The 26,140-nt window shown below is 36.9% G+C and overlaps 1 protein-coding gene across 1 annotated transcript in view; it reads left to right on the plus strand.

Annotated features, from left to right (window-relative positions):
• Positions 1 to 927: 927 nt before the first annotated feature.
• LOC140161758 (medium-chain acyl-CoA ligase ACSF2, mitochondrial-like) overlaps positions 928 to 26,140 on the plus strand; it is a 34,234-nt gene continuing 9,021 nt past the window's right edge. Inside the window, exons 1-15 of the mRNA XM_072185059.1 lie at positions 928 to 1,001; positions 7,105 to 7,282; positions 7,498 to 7,626; positions 8,963 to 9,016; positions 10,569 to 10,681; positions 10,769 to 10,822; positions 12,536 to 12,656; positions 13,051 to 13,164; positions 14,998 to 15,143; positions 15,804 to 15,916; positions 16,738 to 16,808; positions 20,019 to 20,123; positions 20,722 to 20,870; positions 24,735 to 24,789; positions 24,993 to 25,079. Coding sequence (XP_072041160.1) covers positions 928 to 1,001; positions 7,105 to 7,282; positions 7,498 to 7,626; positions 8,963 to 9,016; positions 10,569 to 10,681; positions 10,769 to 10,822; positions 12,536 to 12,656; positions 13,051 to 13,164; positions 14,998 to 15,143; positions 15,804 to 15,916; positions 16,738 to 16,808; positions 20,019 to 20,123; positions 20,722 to 20,870; positions 24,735 to 24,789; positions 24,993 to 25,079 — 1,563 coding nt within the window. The remainder of the gene's footprint in view (positions 1,002 to 7,104; positions 7,283 to 7,497; positions 7,627 to 8,962; positions 9,017 to 10,568; positions 10,682 to 10,768; positions 10,823 to 12,535; positions 12,657 to 13,050; positions 13,165 to 14,997; positions 15,144 to 15,803; positions 15,917 to 16,737; positions 16,809 to 20,018; positions 20,124 to 20,721; positions 20,871 to 24,734; positions 24,790 to 24,992; positions 25,080 to 26,140) is intronic.

Raw genomic sequence — 26,140 nt, forward strand, 5'->3', positions numbered from 1 at the left:
TTAAAAAAAAAAATCATATTTACAGACATTCTCTCTTAGAAAAAGGTTCTTCAAGGGTTCTTCAAAATGATATAGGATTTGTTCATGAACAATGTGCGCTTGAAGAACCTTGACAGGTTCGCGTGAACTCTTAATGGGGTTCTCAGCAGTGCTCACACTAAAAAATAACCTTTTTGACAGGGTTCCTCAAAGAACCTTTATCAGACAGATACATACAAAGAACATTTGTGATAGGGTTCCAAAGGTTCTTTGGAGACCCTTCAGAGGTTCCTTGAAGCACCTTTTTTGATCGGGTTCTTCAAAGAACCCCAACGTAAAGGTTCCTTGGAAGAACCATTGAGGGTGCCATATACGGGACAAGGTCAAGAACCGTTAAGAGTTCCAACTTGCACCCTTTTCAGAGTGTTTTGTGTTTTAGCTCTTTTTTTACAGATCGCCTGAAAAGATTTAGATATGTATATAGATTTCATTCATTATAGCAGAAAAGGCGTTATTACGCTCGTATACAAAGCCTCAAACCATCTGCAACGGTCTGTCCCGAAATTAAAGACCTTTCAGGATGTTCAGTATAAAATCATACGAGACCGTGTTAAACGTCCGCTGTTCCAAATCTATCAGTTAAACCATCGATCACAGGAACGCCTATAAGAATGTTCAGAGATGTGTAATATGGAATGGGGCCAGCGCTTTAATACATGTTGAATGCTAGTTTTAGCGAAATTTCAAATAATGTTCTAAAATTTGTGCTTTATTTATATACAACATTGATGTCTACTTTTGTGTTTTAAAACAAGCGAACGTGCAAACGTTAGCAGACGACAAGCATAGGTGACCGATCGGGGCCGAAATTGCAAGTAACTTTGTCTCGTTACCCCTCATTGGCGTGGTGTTTGAGCCCTGCCTGCAGTGTTCATTGATATAGTCACGATGGTTGAAGATGATGACATCGACATCTTGGTATTCGTGTTATTGAAGGGCAAACAAAGACGCAAAAACTTGACGTATCCTTCGCGAAAGGACTTGTTGGTCGCCGCATATATGACGCAGTTTATACTAGAATTAGTGTGCGCTAAGGCGATTGCCATGATGAAAAACCACTGCGGCCATGTCCCGTAATAATCAAAGAACACAATGGCCGTGTAAGGCATCCACATCAGCATAAATGCAACCCAGATAGTCGCGATGGATCGAAGAAGTTTCAGATCATTTTCTTTTATCTTAGTGTCAGCCAAGTTCTCTTTCCCATCAGATTTGTTTCTCATTTTCAGTTCTTTTTTGACTGAACGCGCAAAGATTAAAATGCGAACATAACAGAAACTAACCAATCCCATAGGGAGCCAAAACCCAACAACAACGATGTAAAGTGTGTAACTGTAATCTGCCAGGTAGTTATAGGCACAATAATATGCTCTCGTGTCAAACACATGCCCTCCCCAACCAATGAAGCTAGGAAAGTCTATCAAGAAGCAAAGAAACCACAGACCAGCGATGTAAAATGGCATCCTGCTTTTGGTGTATATGTCATGATAGAGTAATCGATGACAAATGCCGATATATCGATTGATACTAACAGCTGCAATGTTCCAAACAGAGCAAGTGCAGCTAACGATACACAGGCAAGCGATAACCTCACAAAGGACAGGGTATTGGTAAAAGAATTCTCCTCTGTTTAGTGCTCCTACAATGCTAAATGGATTGATGATGCTAGAGACCATTAGATCAGAGATGGCGAGATTAACGATGAAAACATTACTAAGGACTCGCAGCTTCTTGTGAATCAGAACGGCTCCTGTAAAATAAACATGATAAAGAACGTTTAAATAAAAAGTCAAAATTGTGCAAGTAAAAGTAAAATGGGACAATAAACTAAGCTAAATCAAAACAACTAACGACGCTATGATGCTGTAATAAATTATCATGCCGCTAGACGATGCTTTACAGATATTTCGACACAAATATATGAATATATGTATGATTAACATTTCAGCCCGGTATTAATATGGGAAACAACCAAAAACAAGAAATAATAAATATGAAAATGTAGTCGGCAAACTAAAATGAGGGAAATACAGGTCAAAACCAAGGGAAGATAGACAAAAGTTAACAATAAATATTATAAACATGGTAAATGAGAGGCGTTTCTACAGCAATTAAGCTAACTTGCCAATGTAAGCGTAGTTATCTTAAGCCCGAATTCTAGGTGTTTTTTTTTTAAATCTTTGGATCCTTTGTATCTCATCTGCTGGATAAACCATATACCAGATTCCTATTGGGGCCATCTGCACAGTACAAAGTAGTATACCAGGGGACTAGGGGAGAACTAGTGTATTACCAATGCAGTGCCGTTGCTGGTGGTTCCTGTGCAGTAGTAGCATTGGTACTCTGTGGGTACTCTCTGTGTACCAGTTAGGTACCTGTGTAGGCGGCGCAAAATCTGGTAGAGTACTTAAACACCATATTAAAAAAAATATATAGACCAAACATTAAATTGGTGAAATACGCAAAATTTCAATAATTAGCATACCAATGACTAAAATGTTTCCAAATGTTCCACAACATGCCGTGATCGCTGTTAAGACTACGTAACCAAACACAACACCATCAATCTGAGATTGGATAACCACAGATGAAGTATTTGTAGATGGAGATGAACTTTCGTTCTGATCCTGCAAATGATCCATACTGTCTATGTGTATTCCCGGATTTCTTGTCTGTGTTTCTTTTTGAGTTAGTATTAAATGAACGTCAACCAGCGATGTCTTGTAAATATATAAGTGTCTTTGATATTATTAAAAGGACGTTTGTTTTTCCCCGACACTAGAGGGAGGAATTCACACAGTGCTCTGAAAAACAATTACACCAATTATATACATAACATCGGTTTTCTATCTTTGGTGTATGGTAATATTCTTTGAACACACTCCATTTGTTCGTAACTCTACTTATTCGAAACGCTAAACTCTAACAGTATTCTTAACCCTAACCTTATATTGAAAGGCGTAAGTAATCTGCAAACCATTTCACTTTTAACCCTTCGTAACTCTAGTAACCGTTAGTAAAGTTACGAATACCCAATACTAGACGTAGCTTTACAAAGGGTCCCTGAAGTAAATCGCTATTACTTATGAAGGGTACCGTCGACCGTAAGTAAGTTTAGTGAAATGAAACTTACGACTCGTCGTAAGTTACGAACGATTTCGAGACTTTGGAAGCTTCGTAAAGTTTAGTGAAATGGACCCCTGGTCTTTGTCGATGAATTCGTGTCGAGCAAGTAAGGGGAATGCGCATTCTCTGTAAACATTTTTTTTTCATATTTATTTTTTTCATTGTCTATGTTGCAGTCCCTAACGTATTGTATACAGACACATTTATGAAAACAACAAAAACAATAGTGATGTTTCCTACGCTGTTTAAATTTGGTCTCGAACACATTTATGTTGTCAATTTACATTAAAATTGTATTAATACTCCCTTTGCAATTTTATGTAGGCCTAGTCAATTTACATTAAAATTTGTATTCACAATCCCTTTTATATAGAAAAGAAAAGAAAGTCACAGATTCGATTGAAACGAAATAAAATGTGATAATGATTTTAAATATTTTAATGCATCTGTTGTTATGTTGACCTCAATAAATATATCCATTGTATGAGATAATTTTTGACTTCAATTTGTAGGGCATTATTTTATGTAGGACAAATTAGGACAAAGGTAAAAATCTAGTTGTGGAAGTCAATTTCGTTGAATAGATTCATTAGGTTGGTTGATATAAATAAATATTTCCATTTTTGCTTGATAAAACCAATTTGTGAATTTGTACTCACTACAATCTGACAATATTTCGTCCTTCACATCGGAGGACTTCATCAGGTATGACTGATATGGTCTCTTTTCCAGTCTTTAAAAGAGGATCATAGACATAGACATGACTTAGGAAATATGTCCCCTCCTCTCTGTTCATGGTCTTACTCCCTCTTCTCCTGTTCATGGTCTTGCTCCTTTCAATGTGGGTTGTGAGACTATAATATTTAGATTTCTCTATTAACAATTCTAAAATCCGGCCTGTGATAACTTGCAGAGACAAGCTATATACAAGCTCCGATTAAAATACATCCAAGAAGGTGAAAGGCAGTTAAAAAACCAAAACACATACAAAGTGTCTACACCTGATCCTATCAATAAACACTTTCAGATCATCAAATAAGAAATTGAAAACTGGATGCTGAAGAAGGGACAAAACATCTCATCAAACTTTTGATTCAATGGCGTCCACTAAAAGACTCGTGAGTGACTGCTAAATCTCCTCTACAGTCTTATACACAAACATGAACGACGAAGATGGTATTAGATGGTATTAAAAGCATGTCGTAACGCCTCAAGTTCGATTTAGAAGCATAAAATTAATATATGATGCTTCCCAGACCCAAAAATCAAGCTGTTTGAGACAACTTGTATTTCTGTGTTTCTGTACGGGTGCGAGTCATGGGCAATCATCAAGGACATGGAAAACAATATCAATGCATTTGAAATATCTTGCTACAGAGTCATGTTAAACATCGAGCGTGTGGATCGGATTCCAAATGAAACCATCTACAATCTGACCAACACCACTCCGCTCAAATAGCTTCAAATTTCTCGGCCATATACTGCGTCTTGAAGACGGCGAGCCTGTGAAAGAATTATGCCCTTGGCGGCAGTCCTACTACTCCCTACCTGCCGCGGTTGAGTAACTCGTCGCTTCCCTTCTAGCCGTTACCTGTACTTTAAGTTTGCTCATAACCCATCCCTTAACCAAATTTTATGTTTATATGAGATGTCAAAATTCATCACTCTCTTTTTCTCTCTTCAAAAAGAAATTGAAAATTATTAATTCAATTTTATTCAATTAATGCACGTGATGATTTTGTTTTTTTTTCACATAATTATATTTGAGAAATTTGATGTGATAAAAATGTTTTTATTCTGTGTGTCATTTTGTTTTCTTTGTTGTGTGTTATATTCAAAACCTGGCAGAGTAAGACCACATAACTGTAAAATTGTTGGTCTAAAGTATATAAAAGTATACTTATTTAGAATGACAAAGACTTGATAAAATCATCTGTGAGGTCAAATTTGGGCCAAGATCCCAAAAAAACGTTTTTTTTGGCCCACTTGTTTTTCGTTAAACGTAACAAAACAATTCTTGGGCCAAAATATCTTTTTTTTTATTAATTTTTAAAAAACTAGATAAAAACATCTGGGAGCCGTTTTTTTATATTTTTTTATTTTTATTTTGACCAACTTTGAGAAATTTGCACCAAAATGGCCAAAAAATGCTTAATTTTCAAAAAAATCATTAAAAAGTCCGATTTCGCCCAAATTTTAAGTAATTTTGGTGAAATTGGTTTGTTTGTTACGTTTAACGAAAAAGAAGTGGGCCAAAAAACGGGGGTTTTTTTTGGTATTTTTGACCTCACAGATGAATTTATCCAGTCATTGCCATTTTAAATATGTATGCTTTTATATACTTTAGACCAACAATTTAGCAGTTTCCATAATTTCAGGGTTATGGTCATCCCACGGTACATTGGCCATCAGGACACTTTTTGCAGAGCAAGGTATGAGTGCACAAACGGGTCTCACTGCAGTGGGCCGCCACTACTCTAGCCCCATTTGGCCAAAAAAACAACAACAAAAAAACAAGTTTGTTTCCTGAAGCCCGCGCATTTCGTATTTGACGACTTATTTGAATTTTTTTCACTTACAAAGGAAAAAAAAGAAAAAAACCCCCGGAAAAATCGCAAAAAAAATAATATAAAACACTACTGGAGTAAAAATATACACATTACACAACAAACGAGCATAGTGAAAAACTACTGCAGGTTGAAAGGGGGTCATATATATTCTTGAATATGAAGAAACATGTTATTTGTGTGTGTGTGTGTGTGTCGGAGAAACCCACTGTAAATTCCGCATTTCGAATTTGACTTTTTTGGACCTGCTACAGGAAACAAACATGTTTTATTTTTCTTACAATGATTTTTTTTTGCCTTTACTCAGGTGACATTGATACCTCTGTCCTACCAACAATTGTTCCCACTCGCAGTCTTCAATATATTAGTACTACCCAGGGTTTGGCTAATGTGGGAGATGTTGCCGCCTAATGCCCGGTTCATAGTCCACTTCGCGCACGCTAATTTTTACGCGGCGAAGAATTCGCCAAGGTCTTATCGCGCGATAAAATTCGCGCACGCAAGCTGATATATTGATCATTCCACCGCATTGCCCAAGCGGCAGCAACGCTGGGAGTGGAATTCAACTCAACTCGGAGCGGTGCCGCTCTGACGTATGAGAACAAAATACGATTTTGGAGCGGTGCTTAGCGGCAATAGTGGCTTTTAGAGTCATGCCGCTAGCTGCTTAGCGGTGTGTCGCTCTACTTGCAGACAAGTGCAAGCGACAGACAGTTTTAAACCAGCAATAGCGAGATCAATTGGTGCTGTAACACAGGTATCAACTCCACTTGTTTTGTATATACCCACCATTTGTTTTGTAAGTATCAACACCACATTTGAGTTTGGCCTTAGTGGGCTGTCCCAGTAGAGTGAGACCGGTTTGTGCACTCATACCTAAGTTAATACGGTGGGAATGATCATGGGTGTGTAACCCAGCTGCTAATTCATTGTAGTCCTATATGACTTTATATGTTGGATGGGGAAATATTGTAAATATTTACACATTAAGACCCAGTAAAAAATTAATAAATAAACAAAGTGAAGTTCAAGTCAAAGCAATCCCTGGTCAAGGGTCATCGAAGTACACTATCGTTGAAATCATAATGGCGATAAAATTGTTTGCATGATTACGTTCATTCAAGGCAAGGAAATCATTATTTGTAAGTATAAAGTTGAGTTTTACAATCAAATATGATGGTGATATTTTACCGTTCTAGCAGTCATGGTAGTAGCAAGAACATTTTTAACAAATAACTGGAATGATGCTTTTCTCACCTAGCAAACTACTGGGTATAAACCGTCTCATTGTTAAATAGCTTTGAATGAAGGTTAGCGGTGCAATCCCAGAGTGTAATTTAATATACTTGTATGATATTTGTTTGTTTGGCAGTGATATGGCGACACTACTAACCAGAAGTTACTATCACTCACCATGCCGTGCTACCCCATTTCTCGGCAGATCTCTTGGACAGCAATTCTACGTTACGGCTGACAAATATCCTGATAAAGAGATGTATGTGTTCTATGCGGATAAAGAGAGGAAAACTTTTCAGCAAGTCAGGGTGGAGGTAGGATATTATAGTAGTCTTATATTTTGAATGACCATTTCAGAAAATGCCGTAACGTTAGGAAAATACTGTAACGTTAGGAATTTAAGCCACATACTGTTTATATGTGGTTGTATGTATTCAAGTTAATTTTCAACTTTATATTCTACGAAAACAGTCTCCAATCGTCGATAAATACCCATAGTGTTTAACTATTTCTTTTTCTCTTTCTCAAGAGCCAACAATTAGCAGCATCTTTTTTGTCCCTGGGATTGAACACTGGTGATAGATTGGGAGTATGGGGTGGCAACCATTATGAATGGTTGGTAACTTACGTCGCTTGTATGCAGCTTGGTATAATACTGGTAGGTTGATTTTTGTGTTATCATGATGGGTTTAAGGGATCTAAAATGAGCGTTTATTGCTTTTCGACAGTATTTTTTGTGGGACATGAGAGCACCTCAGACCTATCGAATTGCATTCTGAATACGAAGCATGTCTTTCTGATATCAAATAATTTTCATTTTTGAAAATTATAATATAATAAATGTTATGACAAATTATAAAAAATTGATATTTTTCAAATTTTTGATATATAACAGTCCTCGAAGTAAATTATATAAATCTAATAATATATTCTTAAAGTGTATGTAGCAGGGAGGAAAAGCCGACGGTCAATTGAAAATGTTTACCTTTCATATTGAAGTTATGGATTTTTTTCCCAAAAAGACCTAATTTTTTTTGGTGTTTTGGGAAAAAAAATCCATATCTTCTATACGAAAGGTCAAAATTTTCAATTGATCGTCGGCTTTTCATCCCACCTACATACACTTTAAGTATAAATCATCAGATTTACAAAGTTTACTTCAAGTACCGTTAAATATCAAAATATCAATTTTAATGATTTGCCATAAAATGTGTATTAAATTGCGAATTTCAAAAATCAAAATTATTTGATATCAGAATGACATTCTTCGTATTCAGAATGCAATTCGACATGTCTGATGTGCTCTAATGTCCCAAAATAAATACTGTCCAAACGTTCATACCCCAGCCCTTAATACTGGACCACATGGTAACATTAGTTAACCAATTTTTCTAACAATAGATTTCAAATTGTGTTTTTTAAATTATTGAGACAATATGATTGACCAGAGGATGATTTAAGGAAGCCCCGTCATGCACTGCGAAAGTGTTATCACTAGAGTTTCAACTGCCGCTTTACTTTTCAAATCCCATGGAACTCTGTGCAAAAGATGTTGTTTTAGAATTGTGCCTGTGTCATTATTACTTGGTCGATTTCAGAACAAAAGTGATGTGTGTTTAAAGGATAATTCACACCTTCTGTAGATACCATAAAATGTGAAATCGGTCAGCATCTTCACAAATTCAAATTTAACCATGCACTTTTATGCAACATAGCAAAGCAGTGGTGTCATATGTTACTCACACTGCTCGCCTGCTGCACAGTAAACCCAGTGGGGTGGTGGGTAGTACTTAAACCATCCTCTGATGATTGGCATAATGACATAACATGATTTGAACAAGGATATTTGCATTTGCCCAACCACCTAATTATGTGTATGTATTATACGTGTCTTTCTGTTATCCACGATTGTTTTTTTCTTTTTGTATGGTGCATTATATAGATATGAGATTTCCAATATTTTTACCTATACAAATTGTTCTTTATTGTGTTAGATACACATCCGTTTGGATTTTACAGGAACGATGCAAACCAAACTTCTTCAAAAGGTAATCTTATGCTTATTAGGGAGTGTTCATAAATACTTTGGTGGGGGGGGCTGGAAAATATTTTTTTCATGTCGAAATTTTTTTTAACCCCCCCTCTTCGTGAACCCAAAACGTTTTTTTTTTGACCCCCCCCCTCATATTAGGTTCAAAACTATTTTGCCCCCCCCCCCCCTCATTTTAATGTACCATTCTACATCAGAGGATTTATATTAATGATACTAAAATTTGTATTGATGCAATGAAATTGTACGTCCATGTCATTGATATAAAATATGTGAAATTGTGGAAATGTTATCATTTTGTAGAGTAGCTCATATAAGTAGCCTATGTTTTAAAAGTACCGTATTAAAAAAACATCAATTGATGATTTGAATCAGTGGCAATGGAATCATTGAAATTTAGGGGGGTCGGGTGACGACTTTTTGTATTGTACACTATTTTTGGTCCATGATCGGGGTGAATTTGGGTGGAAAAGGGCTCCTTGTCCCTTTTCTTTTCCTTTGCCTTCCAGATTTGATCTTTCATTTTTTGACAGGGGAACTTTTTCTTTCATCTTTGTAATGGGAGAACTTTCCCCCTTGCTCCCCTGGCTACGCTACTGCCGAAATGCCCGCCGAAATGGTGTGTTTTGCTATTTGATGGACCAGTTCGCGTGATCGCGAAGCGCAAAATTGTGCAATTTTACCCTATTTGGGCCCAAAACACGGTGCTTTTCGATGTGCTAAAAAGTTGCATAGGGCAATTATTGTTTTTTTCTCTTACTAGCATTTTTAGGTGGATGTCCCCCATGGAAACAATTAGGGGGGATGTGTACCCCGGTTCTCAAAGCTTACTCTGCCTATATGATTATAATGCAACATGATTTAGTTGTGTCAGTGATAACAAATTAATAATCTGTACTGCATGAAACATTGTTGTAAAAATTGTCAACACTAAAGAAGAACAAAGATATTGCACCTTTTTAGTGATTTAAAGAGCAGACCAGAAGGAACTGACACAATTAATTAAGTTATAGACAACAAGACAATTTTTAACACTTCATATCTTTGACTATTGAATGACTTGTCAAAATACTTATAGGACCTGATCAAATGTATACCCTTATCTGGAATGAACTTTTGTTGTGGTTGTATATGAACATTTGCGCGCGTAGCGCGAGAAAAAAATTTAGGCTATTTTATATTTTTCGCTTCAGGACTAATGTTGCTAGAGTTTTTACCCCCCCATACGTGCCCAAAAACTTTTTAACCCCCCTGTTCATACACCCAAAACTTTTTAACCCCCCCTATTCAGAACTCCTAAAATTTTATGACCCCCCCTACATATTTTCCAGCCCCCCCTACCAAAGTATTTATGAACACTCCCTTACATAATTACTTTTGTCAAGCTGAACTTAAATATTCCAAATGTGAAACTGTACTTGAAAACCTAACTTAGTAAGCACAATGAGTTAAATGAGTTATGAGTTAAATAATTATTGATCTTGTTTGGTTATTCGTGATTTTCTTGAACTTAATGTTGTTTTGTTTCTGGTTGTTTTTGTATTTTATAGACGGGATGTAAAGCGCTGGTACTAACTCGGTCACCAGACAACGTGTATGATAGCGTCTGTGAGATCATACCCGAACTTCGTTCCTGCAAAGCAGACAAACTGAAATGCGAAAGGTGATCCCTCTACTCTTTTAATAAACTATTCATTTTAGACATACCTGAAACTTATCAGTAATCTTATTGCTATTCTGTTCTTAACAGCCTACCAGAACTTCTATTTGTGGCTATTGGAGGTGAGCAACACCGGGGGAAAAGGTAAGCCCATTTGAAACTAGTCATTCCTGATACCAAAAATCTGATATGAAGACTGCCAAAAGAGCTAAGGATGAATTCTACACCACCACCGATGCTGGTATGATCGGCAGTTAAATTCTTTTAATGTGTAACGTTGAAATTATTAATGTTTTAGTACACATGGTACAGGGCGCTATGGGTTTGGGAATTTATATTCCTACATTAGTGGAACCAATTGTTTTTGGCATTCTTAAACCTGCAATGATAAAAATTTGAGTGGTTCCATTTTAATGCACCCTTGTGGTTCACACGAGGGGTCGAAGGTCACAGGGGGGAAAACTTAAAACTTGTCCCATCATGTTGTAATGTATCTCAAATTGTTCCTTATAGACCTTTTTCCCTCTTTCCCATCATGCACTATTCCAGGGGGGTATGAGTGTCGCAAAATACATCATCTCCCCGGGGGAGTACAGAGTTATGTTCATTACATTCTGGAATACGGACATTTCGACTGGTACCAAAAACAAAAAAAAGGAATCCCCGATAATGATGATAATGGCGCCACGATCACTAATACCTTTCGGGGGCAAAAAAACAACATTTCTATGCCTTATGGACATGGTGTCCTCACCCAAAAAAGTTTCCTGCTATTGAAACCTAACTTTGTATACATTTTATAGACCTAATGGTGAAAAACTAATGACGGGACACGCAGTGATATTTTGTCGGCGCCCGTTTCACTTTTTTTTCGGAGATGAAAATAAGACGTAAACATAAATCTCTTACACAGATGTTCTGCGTCGCTCCGTAACTGCATCAATCGTGTATTCAATAATTGCATAATTAGTAACATCGATGGCCTTTACGATAATCCGCATAATATGGAATCAGTATGCCCATATTAAGACAAAATAATTGCAAAGGCCTGGCAAAGACCATCGGATGCACACGATCTATGAGGTTAATGAGCTACGTCATACCCCCCTGGAATAGTGCATTGTGGGATAGAGGGAAAAAGGTCTATATCACACGGAATAAAGAAATCAGTTGTCACATTTTCTAGGGCGAATAGGTCAAATGTCGAAAATTTCATACACTGACGTCAAAATTAAAATATTGTCCGATTTCATCGAAACTGGTCTCAAATTACTCCCCTTAACATATGAAATCTCAAACATATACTTAATTCACAATTTAAGCGTATTTTTGTATTGTCCCTCTTCCGAGTTCATGCAAAAATATGACCCATAATTTCATCGGATTCTGAGGTTATAAATTTATCAAACAAATTATTTTCCTATTTGGTTTGCCGAGAGGAGTAATTTAATTTCGATTGATTGATGCATTTTGAAAATTTGGCATCTGTGCATGAGATATTTGACATTTGACCTTATTTACTCTATAACTCCTGAACTAAGCACCCTGGTGCAATATGATAATTGACTTTTTTTATTCATAGCAGGAACAATTTGAGGTATATTACAGCATGATAGAACAGATATTAACTTTTGACCCCATTATGACCTTCGACTCCTCGTGGGAAGTATAGGGGGCATAGAAAAAAAATGTAGGAAAACTAGAAGCTAACTCAAAAATCACCCAATAGCGCCCTGTACTATCTACCCGTTGCAGCGGGCAGCATGCTATCCGGAGTACAAAGTGTGCCTGTTGGTTGGATTTGCATTCTAATTCCATACACTAACTAGTTGTTTATTTGTTTGTTTTTATTTACAGGGGAGTTTATAATTTGGATGATCTCATTCATCAAGGACGTTCATCAGCTTACAAAGACAAAGTTACTAAGATATGTGATCGCATTGACTTCGATGCTCCTGCTGCTATCAATTTTACTTCGGTAAGCAAATAATGCATTGCATACTACTCAATGAACATTTTGAAGGTTACATAATATTGACCCTCCCTCGGCAAATTTCTAAAAAGCTTATTTCAGTCAATTTGGCCAGTCACATTCTTTTCCGATAATTTTACCGTTTTTCACATTCTGGACCCGCTCATGAAAATCAATTTTTGTGCATTTCTTGATCGTAGATGAAGTTAATTTTAAAACGAAAACAAAATGTATTCGATCTTTAAGATCTAAGACACTTGAAAATTTATATTATTAATTTGGTAAGACCGTATGTATGATTTAATATTGAAGGAGCATGGCAATACCTTATGAACCGCAATATTTGAACTGTCGACTGTCGACTTTCTTATTCACAAATCTCAGTATTGTTTTCTTGCAGGGTAGTACAGGAACACCTAAGGCCGTTACCCACTCTAGTCACTCTATCTTAGACTTTGTACATGAAAATGGAAATATTTATCGTGGTAATGTTCAAGGCTACGTACAGACATGGGTAAGGCGATCAGGGCGACTCTCACATTCATACACACTCACCTGCCACGTACCACATACACACCCCACCCCTAATACCCGTCCGTCAAATGCCCACGAGAACGGACGCTATGAGTAAACGTGTGACAAAATCCACAAAATATGATTATTAAATTCACAGTTATTACGCTTTTGCCATAAAACTGCTGCCCACTTAATAATATTTTTTATTTCATCACGCGTGAGAATTGACAACGAACTCTCTGCTGAGCATGTCATGAACTATGGTCTGCCACAAGGTTCTACAGTTGGCCCATTGTCATTCACAGTGTATACCATTCCTCTCGGTAGAATCATCGCCAAATATGGTTTATCTTACCACGTGTGCGCGGACGATCTTCAGCTCTATATTAGCCATGTTAGCTTCGATTCATCGAATCCAGCATCAATTCAAAAGGCTCTCTCCACTCTCACTCAGTGCATAAATGAGATACGTTCATGGATGACTACCAATACCCTTGGTATTAAATAAATAAATAAATAAATAAATAATAAAAAACATTCATTGCCATATCCCTTCCCCGCATGCCACCAGTTACTTTACAAGTTGGTTCTGACACCATTCACCTATATGAGACGGTACGGAATCTTGGAGTCATCTTTGACACTCACATGACAATGACATCCCACATATCATCCATCGGTGGCAATTTGAACACACATCTCAGAAATATCACCCGCATTGGTCGTTACCTGGACTTTGACACTTGTAATCACATAATTCGCTCTCTAGTTCTGTCACGTCTTGATTACGGCAACGCTCATCTTTTAGGAGCAAGACAACCCGATATTGCCAGACTTCAACGTCTGCAAAACTGGTCTGCTAAACTGATCTTTTGTACTACCAAATATGACCATACAGCCCCCTTTCTCCAACAACTCAATTGGCTGCCAGTTAAAGCCATAATGTGTGATTTGCTTCACAGCGAAGCCTCAATTTTACTCGGATTCTACTTTTTTCATAATTATAATGCCCAGTGGTGTACTAAAATACCACGTAAAAAAGACTAAGCCCGAAGTGCTTTAATAACAGTAAAATTTAACTTTTTATATTAAAACCGGGGAGACCCGGTTTTATTTGGAGTTCACCGATCAAGTGCTTGCTAACATGTCCCGTGGATGTCAGCTTATGTGCACACATGTCGAGCGCGATGCTCCGTGTAGTACAAGTAATATGATCGGCGAGCGTAGTACACGCATTGCAGGCGCTGGAATGAAATCGCTATTTTCTTCGTTATACCTCATTTGTTTGGCTCGAAATTAAAAGGGGATAATGTGATCAGTGAAAACAAACATTTAAATAGGAATCTATTCTTTATGCAAATCACACATAATTGCTTTAAGGATAGGATAGCTTAAGATCTTGCTGTGTGGGTTTAAGGCCATCAATGATATTGCACCAGTCTATTTGTCATCCCTCCTGACTTTGACATCTCTCGCCTTGAAGTACCAAAGATAAACAGCAGAACCCCGTGAGCAGAACTCTCAAATCAGCCGCTGACAAGACATTCCTCTTTACAGCACCATCCATGTGGAACAGTCTGTCTCAAACTATAAGATCCGCCGGTTCACTTCCGGTCTTCAAAAAGGGCCTCAAAACCCACACTTTTCCACAATTATAGTTCTTGTATTGTTTCATGTTGCTTTTTGTTGCCCCTTTTGTTTTTCTTCTGGCTTTTTCATGTTAAATGTTTTAATGCGCCGTGATCACCTGAAATGGCGCTTTATAAAAGCCTGTGTATTGTTATTATTATTATTATTATTATATTATTATTATGATTATTATTTCTACCAGGAGACAAAATATGCATTAATAATGCATATGTCAGGCATCAGTGGTCAGGTGGGCGCTGTAATACCAATAGCCAATGGTAATACGGTGGTTGTGGTAGGACCAAATTATGACAAGGATTTGATGGCAATGGCATTCCATGAGGAAAAGTAAGAAAATGCAAATAATTGAATATGTTCCTGTGGAATAAGGATTGGGCAACCCGCAATATTTTTGTTCACCTTGTATTATTTTCATCTCAATATAAAATACAAATGTACTATACAAATTTTACTGTCCACCACAGTAAAATCTGAAAGCATCAGACTTAATCATTTAAATGACACCTCTATATTAATAAGTTCGATGTCATATGAATCATGGAGCTGAAAAGAGCCATTAAGAAAGCCAGCTAAGAAGTTTTGGTAGCTACGAAAGAGCCGTTCAGACAGCATACCCATGAAATAGAGCCGATATAAACAAAATAGCCATCCGGATTCAGCAAATCAGAGTGAAGCTCGATTAGCCAATCAGAACATAGCTTTAATGTCCAGCACTGCTTCCCAGTCCTGGCGCAATTAAAGCCACTGCCACACCTTGCGAAACTTGACAATTGTTGAAACATTGTTAGTCGTTATGGATTCCCACAGAAGACGGAGAGAGTTCTTTTGCAAGAGTGCTTTATTTTGTTAAATTTGATTTTGACATTTTACAAAATCTCTGGTTGATACGTCACTATGATCATTTATTTTTTCAAATGCTAAATAATATCCTCTGTAGGACTTCGGGTAATGAACATAAAAGTGTGTTTTTTGTTGTTGTTGTTTTAGGGTCACTAATTCTGTGATGTTAATTCATCACATGTATGATTTGTTGCACCTTCCCTACCTTGATTCGTTGGATTTCTCACACAACCAGCTTAGTAAGTACCCGCGTACCCAGAGTAGGTTATAACGAATCTTATACTCATCTCATATTATTATACAGACATGTTTGTGAGATGACCCCGTAAAACGACAAGCGTGACAAGTTGATTTACGAAAGTACCTCATGCAGTTCTTTTTGTAACTCAGGAAGTCAATAGTCAGATCTTGTGATCACGAGTCCTGACTTCATGTGTTCTTGACTTAGCCAGTTTGAAATAAATAAATAGTAAAGATATAAAAATAAAGAAATGGTTAAGATAACTCAAGAACTCATGAAATCTGTTCAATTTTCACGGTGACATTATTTTAATTGTAAGCCCATCCACATTTATGTTATCTCGAGATCCTATTTTCGTCACTTAAAGTCAGGAACTCACGAACTGAAGAACTCACACACGCGCACGAGTTCGTGACTTCTTGACTTAAAGTCACGAAATTAGGATCTCGAGATTCTAACTTCGTGACTTAGAGCTTGTGTTATAAGCGCCATCATTTGATAACTATTATGATGTGCGTGCCACGAGTAGTTGACAGATTATTTAATTAAGAGATTGAGATTTTGACACCAACTCTATCTTCAATGCGAACGCAAGACTATCAAAATCACTCTCCTGTGACCATGGTGCCTGATTTTCAACCAATCTATCTATTGCTCTTGTCGAAAATGATTCCATGTTTACGACAGTGAACTATGCTGCCGAGAACTAGACGAAAATGAAAACTACGGCTAAGATAAAAAATAACGACTAATTTGCATAATTTTGTTTTTGCTGGTGATGTTGATATTGACGACGATGTGTATGCATATGTTGATAGTTTCCATAACCTATTTTTCTAGTTGTGTCTGGTGGAACCATCATTCCCCCATCTCTGAGAGAAAAATCTAAAAAGATATGCAACATGAGTTTGGTACGTAAATATTATTCTTAAAATAACATATTCATGTGAGATTGTTTACCACTTTAAGACATGCAATTTCAATCGAGACCAAGTACCATTACAATAACTATATACAAGTTAGCCATTTACACTGTTACACTGTTTACAATCACACTTCACTAACAAATAATAGCGAGACAGGCAGTTGATCAGCTCTGACCGCTGTCCACCTTTAACTTCAAGAAAAAAATGCCTATTTTGGTCAAATATTGGAAAATTGCCATTAGCAGTGTTTACTGTTACACTGTTTACAATCACAATTCGCTAAAAATAATAGCGAGACAGGCAGTTGATCAGCTCTGACCGCTGTCCACCTTTAACTTCAAGAAAAAAAATGCCTGTTTTGGTCGAATATTGGAAAATTGCCATTAGCAGTGTTTACTGTTACACTGTTTACAATCACAATTCACTAACAAATAATAGCGAGACAGGCAGTTGATCAGCTCTGACCGCTGTCCACCTTTAACTTCAAGAAAAAAATGCCTATTTTGGTCAAATATTGGAAAATTGCCATTAGCAGTGTTTACTGTTACACTGTTTACAATCACAATTCACTAACAAATAATAGCGAGACAGGCAGTTGATCAGCTCTGACCGCTGTCCACCTTTAACTTCAAGAAAAAAATGCCTATTTTGGTCAAATATTGGAAAATTGCCATTAGCAGTGTTTAGGTGCATTTTATGCTAACCTGAACTTTTTATATTTAAGAAGTCATACAATTAAAAACCGTTCGTCTCACAAAGATGTCATTGACTTTTTGATTCAAACAGTCAATCAATACATATTATGAAGAGCTCTGTTGCAAAAGCCCTTACATCCACTTTTGGCTGAAATTGAGTTACTGACATGACATTATAGTGTGGGTAAAAATACACATTTTGGTGGTTGTTTGACCTTCATACCACCTTCCCTTCCGGAGATATCGTATATTTCCCATTTGGGAAATCTTAGGGAATTTCCGGAAATCTAAACTTAAAATGAATATAAAATTTTAGTAAAATAATATTTTGATGTATAATAGTAGCCTTGAATGTTCTTAAACATAAAAACCAAAAGGAACTGTTTTGGGGTCACCATGGTCACTATGTTTGAAAAAATAATCATTGTAATTGACGAAAGCTGTACTTCGGAAATACTAAAATAATGTCATTTTGCCGATTTGCCGATTTTGCCGATTTTGCATAATCAAAAAAGGAAATGAGATATTTAAATTTTTCTTTTTGATTATGAAAGCATTCGTCAAGTTACATCAAGTAGTGCAAATAAATGGGCTCAAATTTGATTGCAAAGGTAGTTTCTAGAAAAGGGGTAAATTTATTTTGTTGCAAAGGGGACTGCTCTATAATCCGAAGGTTCTATAATCCGAAGGTTCTTTAGTACGAAGGTTCGCTAGTCCGAACATGTGTTCATAGCATTCGCTAGTCCGAATTTTAAAACAGGTTCTCTAGTCCGAAAAAAAATTGAAAAGAGGTTCTTTATTCCGACGGTTCTTTATTTCGAAGGTTCTATAGTCCGAATTTTAAAAGCGGTTCTCTAGTCCGAATATGAAAATAGGCTCTATAGTCCGAATTTTAAAAAGGGATCTATAGTCCGAATATAGAAATAGGCTCTATAGTCAGAATTTTAAAAAGGGTTCTATAGTCCGAATATAGAAATAGGCTCTATAATCCGTATTCAAAAAAGGGTTCTGTAGTCCGAAATTGCAAAACGGTTCTATAGTCCGAAACGGATACCGTGTTCTTTAGTCCGAATCAGTAAAAAGGTTCTATAGTCCGATTTAACATTAACATTTACTGCGCCCTCTAGCTAGATAAATAATACTAAAGCAGTGTTTTTGGTAAACTTTAACTATTCTGTAAACTAATTTGTTTAAATGACTAAATTTGTTTTAAAACAAATTAAAAAAATGTTTTAAAAAATGTTTTAAAAAAGCCGCAGCATTTACATGGCGGGATGGCGCTATGAAAATTTGAACTCGACAATACTCGAATACATCGTAGAGTATTACTAGTATATAGTATTATAATATTTTTATTCCATCATCTTTATTCAAGCAATTTAAACATACAAATTTAAAAGAATAAAGAAACCAACAAACATCCAAGACAACTGGGGCCTTTGCTGACCACCAGGCATGGCGTGAACGAAATACATATTACAAATATACACAATTCTTAAAACACCAAAAAAATATTAACATTTTTGATGAAAAACAGATAAAAATGAAGAAAATATCACCAGAATAAAGATGAACGTCAATGTACGCTACGGAAAATATCCAGAGAAACCAACCATGTTGAACTTCAGCGGATTTGTATTTAACAAGTGATGATTTGACACTGAAACAAATGATAAAAATAAAATTCGGACTATAGAACCCGTTTACCAATTCGGACTAAAGAACACGGTATCCGTTTCGGACTATAGAACCGTTTTGCAATTTCGGACTACAGAACCTTTTTTTAAGTTCGGATTATAGAACCTATTTCTATATTCGGACAAGAGAACCTTTTTTTTAAATTCGGACTATAGAGCCTATTTTCATATTCGGACTAGAGAACCGTTTTTAAAATTCGGATTAATGAACCTATTTTAATATTCGGATTAGGGAACCTTTTTTAAAATTCGGACTATAGAACCTTCGAAATAAAGAACCGTCGGAATAAAGAACCTTCGTAATAAAGAACCGTCGGATTAAAGAACCTTCGGACTAAAGAACCGTCGGAATAAAGAACCGTCGGACTATAGATCTTCCACCGTTGCAAAAGCCCTTACATCCACAAAAGGCACGATATAAAAGAAATAATCAAATAAATAGGAAGGCTTGAAAAATGTGCCAAACCTATACTTTTAGTTTCTATTCATCAACACTTTATCCAAACCCAAATTGAATCAAATCCAACAAGTAATACTTGCACAATTAAAAAAACTTTTTTCTCTAAAGTCAAAAACTGGATGTAAGGGGTTTTGCAATAAAGCTCTTCAATATTATCACTAAAAACAATATCAAGGGCTACTCAAGATAAACACGTGCATGACCAAATTAGATATTGTTGTCACCTTACCTGCTACTACATAATTATGTTATTATTATTATTATTATTATTATTATTATTATTATTATTATTATTATTATTATTATTATTATTATTATTTCTCTGATCTACTTTCATTTATAGATGGTATACGGACTGACTGAAATGATAGGTGTTTTACTGCATCACCCAATGGACGATCCAAAGCGGATTCAATCCGGGGATTATCTATGTATCGGAGGGTGTGAGGTATTTTAATAAGTTCTATCAGGGGAGTTGCATTATCGGAAGGAGAGTGGAGTCACATGGGCGATTCAATAGTAGTATAATATCTCATTTCTGTTTCAGACATAAAATACATAGAAAAATAATTTGAATAGCCCCTCTCGAAAACTAGTGTAATGCATTAAGTCTAGACAGGAATGTATATCTGGCCCATTTAAGGTTTGCAAATTGGGATTCCCAAAATTTGGAATGTGCAAGGGGGGGGGCAAATATTTTTTGGCAGGCCGAGGGATGGGGGCAAGCAATTTTACAATCACCAAGTAGTTTGCAACTCGTGAATAATATAATATCGAAAGCAAAATGGCGCCTTCTTAAGTAAACGATATGGTATACCAGCACCGATTTCTTACATAACCCCAGTCGCCCTTCCCGAATAATAAATATAAGGTCCCTTTCTCACTCCCCTGGTTTTATGATGTACGAGCTGACTGTGGTCTGTTATTGGATTTGTTTTCTGTTTTATTTTTGTTCTTGGTGTCATTGTTGTTGTTTTGTATTAAATAAATGTCGTCAATTCATGTACTGAAAATCTATTTTGCCCCTTACTTATTTGAATAACTAGGCAAAAATTGTAAACGAAAAAGGAGAGATAGTTCCAGTGAACACGGCGGGTGAAATTCACTTCAGAGGATATGGCATATTTCTATATTACTGGGGAGACGAAGAGAAAACTAAACAAGCCAAAGACGATAATGGATGGCTGCACACGGGGTAAGTGTAAATAAGGACACACATTCGAAGAATTTACTTTATATTCTTGGGACAGGAAAGACATAAAGAATGTCTCGTAAACTATACTAATATAAGTATAAGTATAAGTATAAGACTAGGTATCAGTATAAGTATAAGTATAAGTATAATGTTACGAGTCGTACTTGACTCAAGGCCAAAATCACCTTTTACCCGAACTCACACGAATGCACAACACAAATACACAGTTTGATTAAGCTAACAAAATCTAAGTCTTTATTTGAAAGCACGTTATGATTGGTACAATATATGACAACAAATGCACATACACAATAATCAAATATAATCACTCTTTAATTATTTAGTACTTAGCCAGCATTCTTCTTCTTGGTGATCATAAAGAGTTCTTGCAATGTTCTGGACGGCTGATGTATATACTTCTTCTCTTGCCCTGCGAAAATCAGCGAAGTCCTTTGTACACTTGCATTGATAAATATCCTTGCGTATAAAATCCTCATACAAATCTCCTTGCGCTGCTTTCTCCAAAATTAACTCCTTGCTCTGCTTTCTCCAAATTCTACTCCTTGTGCTGTTTTCTCCAAACTTAACTCCTTCCTTGCGCTGCTTTCTCCAAAAGTGGTGCTATTTCCACCTTTCACACAATATCTTCAGGAAGCAGGACTGCTTTGCAGTTGTCCCCACTTATTTTGACAGCTGTGTTGCTCCATTAACCAGACTTCAGCAAATCGGCAGAAGAACATATATTCCTTTCTTGGAAGAAGTACGTTCTTTGACGTATTCTAGATCTTCTCCGACAACGCTGGCAGGCAGTAGTGCATTGACTACAAAATATATTTCTGGTTAGCAATTTCCTTTCTTTGAAGGAATTGGACTGTAAGCATATTAGCTAGCTAGCCCAGATCAACACTATAAACTGTCTCAAAGGTTATTGCGCCTGTCAGATCTGTATCCAGATGATAATAATTGTAACCTTTTCCATAAAGTCCGACACAATCCGCAGTAGACCCTATGTCTAATACTTTGGTCCATTTTCGTAGCTCCGAAATAATAACCATAATTTCAGCATGTCGTTGAGAGCTTTGAGGACAAAACAATTGCCGTGTGGGCAACCAACGGTATCCGTACTTGACGAGATCCATCTACATAATCTTCATCGCTCAAAGGCTGAACTTGTAGCACTGTAGGAATCCTCCATGGCCACACTTTGTAATACTCTCTGAGTACCCAGCTTAATTATTATTGCTCTCATTTTTGAGAGATAACTACACCAACCACATATTACAATCACATCGATACAGGTCTGCCAAGAATTACTACCAACATCAGGGGCGGACTGGCCACTGTGGCGTTGTGGCGATCGCCACATGGGCCGCTTGGTTCTGGGCCGCTCAGGGCCGGTTGCTCAAAAAAAGAAGAGAAAAGAAAAAAAGAAAAGAAAAGAAAGGAAGAGGGGAGAAAAAAGAAAAAGAGGAGAAAGAAAGGGAAAAGGGGATAGAAGGAGTAGTAGCTTAAGACATAGACCGGCCCTAGGGCCTGAGGCATAGGACCGAGGGGCTATGCATACTGAGGCCTAAGGTATATGCCTAGGCCCTTGGACTTAAGGCATAGGCCCTAGTAACTAAGCAATATGCCGGGCCGGCCCCTAGTTCACCATCGCGGCATCGCCTATAAAGTGGCCTTTTGAATCAATTCTCTAGACCATATCCAGCATGAAACATAGATGCCGATTCAAGAGCAGCAACTGGCCTACTCTAGATGCGATACAGTAAAATGAAGAGAGGTCATGCCACGTGACGTGGCCTTCCATCCAACTACAAAATACAATTTATACAAATAGGCCTCGGGATAGGCCTATTCGCCAAAGCCTACAGCAAAATATTGGGCCGGCTGGCGATGGAATATTGGTATTTCAATGTGGCTGCGGAATGAGGCTAGGGCCGATTTGGGCATTTGAAGGAGACGGATATAGGATACAGAAAGGAAAAGAGAAAAGAGAAGAGACCAAAGAGCAGAGATCATTGAGGGGTCGGGGGATAAGGGATGAGTAGGCCTATAGGACCTACACAGTGTACCCACTGCTTGTCTACTGTTGGTGATAGGGCCTATAGGTCTGTAGAAATAGGGGCTGATAGCCTAGGCCTATACATTTAAGTCACCCGACTTTGGAAGTGAGGGATGTGCGGACACCAGTTGAGTTCAAAAATATAGGCTTTTGGTGAGAGCTTTGACGCCATAACAAGGGGGTCGTTCAGCGAGGAGGCCTAAAAAAAGGGGTCTTTCAGTGATACTGTGACAAAATTTGGGTAAAAATATAAATGTTCACAAATTGTTGATAATTGTTTTTCAGAAAGTCATCAAAATATATATATATTAGAAAAACAGTGAAAGACTACCAGAAAGTTGTCAAATTTTCTTTAAAAGGGAGGTCTTTTTGTGACAGGAAAAGATTGTAGGCCTACACAATTCTCAGCATTTGTCTTTTAATGATTGAATATACTCGTGATATGATAACTCATGACAGTTCCGCAATGATATGTAACATGACTTGTATACATGTATGTGCAGATGAGTTAAAACATAAAACATGCTCACTTAAAGCCATATTATAACTTTTGCTGAGGAAGACGCCCTCACTGAATTTTTAAAATTCCTTTTTTACACGATTAAATTGTACTTTATTAAACCAATATACCCTGCAAAAATCAAGACTCTAGGTGCTGTAGTTCTGTCAAAATCCGAGATTTTGAATAAAACGCCGGAACCGGCGCTTTATTATTACGATGGAATTATTAGTCAAACGCATACACGATGTTCATAACACACAGTAACGGTGATATACACACAACAAAGGGTCGTCGTACCACAACATGACCGAAGGAGTGGTATGTATTGGCGACATGTGCGCTGGTAGTAAATTCCAATTTTCTTTGCTTTGCCGTAGTTGTTCGGCTCAAAAATGAGAGGGGATATATCTGACAGTAAAAGCTAACATTTTATGGCAAAGAAATGCTAATCTATTTTGTTTGAAAATGTTATAATATGGCTTTAATTAAAGGAAACATTGAATAACTGTTGGTTTTATCTTGATTATTTCAAGTGATTGACAATGCAATAAAGAATATCTCAAGTATGTACAAATGGAATTTGGCTTGAGAAATCGTTGTCAAATACGGGCTTCCTGACCCCCTAAAATAGCTAAAACCCCTAGTTTTCCTGGGGCTTCGCCCCTGATCCTCACCAGGGGCCCTAAGGCGGGCCCCTGGACCCCTAGCGTTTGTCGCTTCACTCGCTTCGCTCGCTACGCTCTATTTTTTTCACAGGGCCGGTCTTAATCAATTTGCCACAGCCGCCTACAACAACCAGTCCGCCCCTGACCAACATGATGTTTTGTAGCCAATCTTGGATTTTCCCAATGTTCTAATAATAGACATTCACCTTTAACATTACATCACTTCCTGTGTGTTTTTCCCACTTATGTCATTTCACTTCACAATCTCAGGGGATTTTCCCCTTGACATTAATAGCTAGTCTTCACAAATGATGTTGTCATATGGGTTTTCCAGAAAAGTCTTAATAAACAAACTATTGCATGATTATACAGGTAACTCCCCCTATTTCATGAAACACAATTATACAGGGTACATTAGTATAAGAATAAGTATAGGTATAGGTATAAGTATAAGTATAGATATAAGTATAAGTATAAGTATAAGTATAAGTATAAGTATAAGTACAAGTACAAGTATAAGTATAAGTATAAGTATAAATATAAGTATAAATATAAGTATATGTATAAGTGTAAGTAAAGTGAAAGTAAATGGTCCCGCAACAATAGTTTAACACCCAATCAATTTATTCTTTCAGTGACATAGCAATCATGGATGAGGAAGGATACATACGAATTGTTGGAAGAAAAACCGTAAGATTTAGTTTTGTTTTGTCTTTCATATGTATATCTGTTCAGAAAAGCACAGTAATTCTGATCTTTGTTTCATTAATTGTGGTTGTTATACACATGATACTTAATATCGGTAATTTTAATAAAATAATGAATTCCAACAAAGCAAAGGTATATTGTAAACATTGATGGAATTATATACATGATATATCTGATTATTTCAGGACTCTATGATCATTGAGGGAATTAATGTTTTTCCTTTCGATTTAGAAGATGTCCTTCTTGAACATCCAAGTATTGCTGGTGTAATGGTAAGCAATAGGGTGAAGGGATAAATCTGTTATACTCTCGGTTTGGGATATGCTTAAGATATTAGATTAGTAATTAAAGAGTGTAACATCAACATACGAATATGCACCCGTAGATAACTAACCTAACTAGATAATCCTTTCCCAGCTGAATCAAACACTACAACAGAACAGCAACCCTATTCTGGGATCTTTGGGTAATCACATCGAAGTCCTGATGACAATTACGCTTACGCCTTTGCATGAGGGAGGCGCCTGACACCCTACCCTTTTTCTCGAATACCACTTATTAAACGAGCGAGTTTTGAAAAGCTCTTGATCAAATATACAGCCTGTCTCAAAAAAAAATTGTGCAAGTGAAAGGCGCCCTCTCTGGCAATTAGAAAATACCGTTGTGACATAATGCTTACATCAACGTCAAGGGCGCAGTCTTAGCTCTCAAATGTTGTTTGTACTGTTCAATTTGCTTGTTTTAATCTCGAGATATGTTTACTTAAGGGCGTACTACACCCATATATTGGTTTGATTGGTCTAAAAAAATATTTTTTCATTTATAGCTAGGCGATATGCACGGATCATGTGAAATAATAAAAATTATGAAAAAAACTTTGTAAAAGTGTCCTGTTTCACCTTTTTGTCGTAAAGTTGACTGGTTGATAAGGACGCTTATTTTTAGCGATATTCCTGTAATACGTCTATCAGGCGGTGATGGAAGCGATATCGCCAATTTTGAGGTCGCCATTGGATTAACACATAATCATGAAATCTTCACAAACAATTCTAAATTTGTTATGTGGTGTCAAAGCAAAATTATTTTACTCTAAAACCGTCGGGGTACGACAATGTACCACACTGCAAGTATGTTAATTTTCCATTTGTAATTGCTAACCGTGTATTTTGAATGGGGCTGTCAGCCTCAGGCGGCGGATGACACGATCGAGCCGGCAACCCGTGAAACCGCCCGGCCGTATGGCATTTTCCATATACTCGGTTAGTTTTGTGGGGTTCATTATCGAACCCCAACGGTTTTAGCTTGTATTTATATTATTTATCAACATAGGCCT

The sequence above is a fragment of the Amphiura filiformis genome, chromosome 1 (genome assembly GCF_039555335.1).
Source record: "Amphiura filiformis chromosome 1, Afil_fr2py, whole genome shotgun sequence".
In the NCBI taxonomy this organism is placed as follows: domain Eukaryota; kingdom Metazoa; phylum Echinodermata; class Ophiuroidea; order Amphilepidida; family Amphiuridae; genus Amphiura; species Amphiura filiformis.